This window comes from Hydractinia symbiolongicarpus, chromosome 2 (genome assembly GCF_029227915.1).
Source record: "Hydractinia symbiolongicarpus strain clone_291-10 chromosome 2, HSymV2.1, whole genome shotgun sequence".
Lineage (NCBI taxonomy): Eukaryota > Metazoa > Cnidaria > Hydrozoa > Anthoathecata > Hydractiniidae > Hydractinia > Hydractinia symbiolongicarpus.
In genome coordinates this window covers 13,492,341-13,496,043 of record NC_079876.1, presented here as the reverse complement: position 1 = coordinate 13,496,043, position 3,703 = coordinate 13,492,341, and the positions used below count along the sequence as shown (strand labels likewise).

The 3,703-nt window shown below is 32.7% G+C and overlaps 1 protein-coding gene across 1 annotated transcript; it reads right to left on the bottom strand.

Moving 5' to 3' along the window:
• Window positions 1–644: 644 nt before the first annotated feature.
• On the bottom strand, window positions 645–3,028 carry LOC130629812 (uncharacterized). The gene is made up of 5 exons (XM_057443175.1): window positions 3,012–3,028; window positions 2,797–2,903; window positions 2,183–2,559; window positions 1,904–2,000; window positions 645–1,495 (listed from the first exon to the last, which is right to left on the bottom strand). The coding sequence occupies exons 1-5, from the start codon at window positions 3,026–3,028 to the stop codon at window positions 1,122–1,124; spliced, it is 972 nt and encodes a 323-aa protein (XP_057299158.1). The 3' UTR covers window positions 645–1,121.
• Between the last annotated feature and the right edge of the window lie 675 nt (window positions 3,029–3,703).

Here is a 3,703-nt window from a genome sequence, read left to right as displayed (position 1 = left end):
CCATTTTAATATAATACAACATGAGTTTCTCCGTTTCTTTGTGTTCCGAGACGAAGATAAGCCGTTTTTTGACAGAACATCGGTGATTAAGAACATCAATGTTTAAGACGTATGCACAAATTAGACAAATAGTCGTTAGACCGTGGAAAAATGCACGGGTTCGCCCGTCCTTGTTATACCGCATATTGCGTGCGTCTCGCTACTTGCGCAGCTAAGCTACCATTTTGCGTGACAGACAGACGGATGGACAGACGTATACGGGTATTATAATATAGATGAGCATACTTATTATTATTATTATTTTCTTTATTATTATTTACGGATATTTACAGAGGATAACCATTTAAAAAGAAGTACAATATTTACAAATAAATATAGACAAATTTTTCCAACGGAACCTCTCCCTCCCCCAGTTTTAAAGAAGAATATATGCAAGTTAAGAAGTGAACACGAGTAATGTCCAACCCAACGATAAGAACACCGCCAAGAATCATTAGCTCATCCTGTGACTTTGTAGAGATTTATAAATTAGAATGGAACAATAAACTACCGAGTATAACAAATACAATGATTTACGCAAGCAACCGCACTTATTTCTCAAAAAACGTGTAATCGTTTTTATTTTAAGTTTTGTATATATCACTTGCCTAAAGTTATGTCAGATATATTTCCACTATTTTTCGGAACACTCTCTTGGGTGGTAGCATACTTAGGATCAAAATCAAACTAACAAAAGAATACTAGGTAGGCAATTTTTATTCAAAAAATCTTACATAAGAAATATTTTATATTTACAATATTTGTTCTACCAATGGTCTTCTGTTTTGGACAAGCTTCAAGCAGTAACTATAGTTCAAGTTTCTACAGTAGCAATGATCGATACACATAACTGTACACCTCAAAGTAATTTAATTCTTCTTTATATTAAATAAAAGTATTTGTTCTTGTGCCCAGCACGTACTGGCATCACCAAAAGATGGAAAATACTTCTGCTTGTTATTTAACAGACCAAAACAACCAATTACAAAATATACTGCTCCATGAAATTTGAGAAAAAACTTTAAGATTTCAGTAAACAGCAGAAGTGCACTTATTAATGATGTGTTTTTTATTTGACTCTTTTAAACGTCACCGTAAAAATGCATTTCGCTCACCAAAAACGCTTGCGAAGAATCCAGATGAGTTAAGACAACTTGTTGACCTGATAACAATGAATTGCATTCTACAACAAAATTGACATCAGCTACTTCTGGTACCCATGAACAGAATTTATCATCAACCGTGATCACAGCTTTCCTGACAGTCGTTACCAAACGAATTGTTATAAATCGAATGAATTTTACCATACCGAAGTCAAGTCTAAAGTGACTTGTGCTGTCATGGAAAGTTCCAGCGTACGTACTATCATGCCCATCTTGCAGGTTCTTTAATGGGTATGAAGAATGAATCGGAAATGCTGCCATAGACAAAGTAGGTATTTTTTGAAACTGATTGGCTGGAAAATTTAAAAGACAGTTTGATATTTATGAACACGCTAAATGCAAAAATTAATTTTTGATATCTATTAAAAATGGATAAAATATTTTCAAAAATAGAGAAGTTGCTCGCAAAAAGTTGTTAAACAGGCATAAAAACACAATTCTTCGTTAAGTAAAAGCATTGCTTTACGGGATTTTGTTTTGCTACAACTGTATACATTATGAAGGGATCAAAAAAAATATATTTAAATAATACGAAAGATCAAAATTTAAATGCGGACGCTGTTAAACAGATATAAATCTTCCTCGTAACATATATTAAAAAAATATTTCCTCTTCTAAATTTTGTAATGTTTTGTAATGTGTTTTTTTTAAGTATGTGTTAAACATTTAGGGTGTGTGAAGTCGATGTAGATAGTACTTACGTATGCACTGGTATCCTACTTGATCGTCTTCAAAGCAGGTATCAACACATGCTTCTGTAAGTTCGCATGGACTGAATGATCGACAAACAGGTCCCCTCTATGAAAAATAATAGTTATGCTGCAAGGAGTTAATTTTTATTGAGACAGGAAATTATTATTTTAAGCATTCATGTATAAAATAGCTTTTTTATGATGTAAATAATTTGTTTTAAACTCTTTTTGTTAGTTGTATTCGTTAAAGCAAACTTGTTCCTCTCTATTGCTACAATTACCACTTACATTTCTCGTTCCATAATTTGTTGACAAAAATTGCCATCCAACTTCTAATACTTCATTTCCTTCAGCTTTCATTAACTCGCACGCAAGAAACGTTGGATGATAATTCACAAACGAGCAACTATCGCATGTTAGACACGATAAAACACATTCAGATCTTGTCACACCGTCTAGAGATTTTTCCACAGTGCCATTGAATCTTGTATCTGACTTAATGATGGAGAAATTTCCATGGCGTCGACAATGCAAACGTGTTATGTATCCAAGTGAGAAATAACACCAAGTTAAAAGAAACGAAATCGAAAATGTAGCTCTAAAAATGCGAATAACGTTGCCAAAGTAAGGTTCAAATTTAACAATAGGAACTTTATTGAAATGATCTTACGGACATACCTTGTCAGATGAAACTTAAGGCGGACTTCTACTTCCAAGTTTTTTGACGGGAACAGGAACTGGATAAGGACAGACGGGAACGGGAAAATTTAATTAAATCCATTGAAATAAAATGGCGGGGAAAAAATGTAAACAAATATGGCGGCTTTTCTTCAAAATTTGAGCCAATAAACTTTGTAATTATTATAGTTATGGCACTTTTTGTCTCGTCAAATTCCACAAACAGGAATAGTTTCTTACTTCCTCGATCAGTTCAACTTCCCAATTTTTTCGTTCATCTTTACTTTCGATTTCTTTTAATACATTTACAACAGTTGCATCCCAGATTGGACTGAGTATTAAATCACCGTTAGAAATACCACGTAAATATTGTTCGTTTTCTTGAACGAAGGTATCTTCGGTTGAGTTCTAATTATCTGTGAAGTTATCGGCTTCGTACTCGTACTGCGACGCCATCTTGAATTTATTGTTTTGCTGAGTTAGCAAAATTGACAGGACCTGATTGGAAATTTATTTCCCATCCTGGAAGCTCTCGGGAAAAAGTCGAATTTGATTGAACTTTTTCGAAAAAGCGAAAAAATCACGTGATTTTTTCCCCGTTTCCGTTCCTGCCAAGAAACTTGAAAGTGGAAGTCTGCCTGTATATAATAATTATTTCTAACTAATGTGAATTGAAAGTTTTTTTCAAAAGCAGATTAAAGGTAATCATACAATGTTTTTTTGAATATACATAAAATTTATATTAACATCGTATGAATAATACGTTTGCAATTCTTAGTCTCAATTAAAATGTCTTAAATAGTTTATAAAGCTGGGTTTACATGCACGACAAAAATGTATTAAGCACTTAAAGGGTTTATAAAGCTGGGTTTACATGCACGACAAATAAATATTAAGGGCTTAAAGGGTTTGTACAGGAGTTTTAACAGTTAAATTTGTTCTGTATTAAGTCGCTAAAACGTGTTTTAATTTACATGCAACCTGCTTTATTGTTTTTTTGTTAACTTTAACTTCGAAGGTGGAAAGAAAATAATGGTATTTATTTTAAAAGTATGTTTTATGTGTTTTGCAGCTAAAAAATAGAGAATGGTGAAAAATAAAATATAAAATCTTCTGAAAGATAAATCCTTT

Bases quoted from the DNA above. Each gene is read 5' to 3' on its own strand.
- LOC130629812 (XM_057443175.1), bottom strand. The intron at 2,560-2,796 runs GTTTGTGGAATT...TATGTCCGTAAG, and splicing joins GGAAGTAAGAAACTATTCCT to ATCATTTCAATAAAGTTCCT. The intron at 1,496-1,903 runs GTAAGTACTATC...TAAATTTTCCAG, and splicing joins AGTAGGATACCAGTGCATAC to CCAATCAGTTTCAAAAAATA.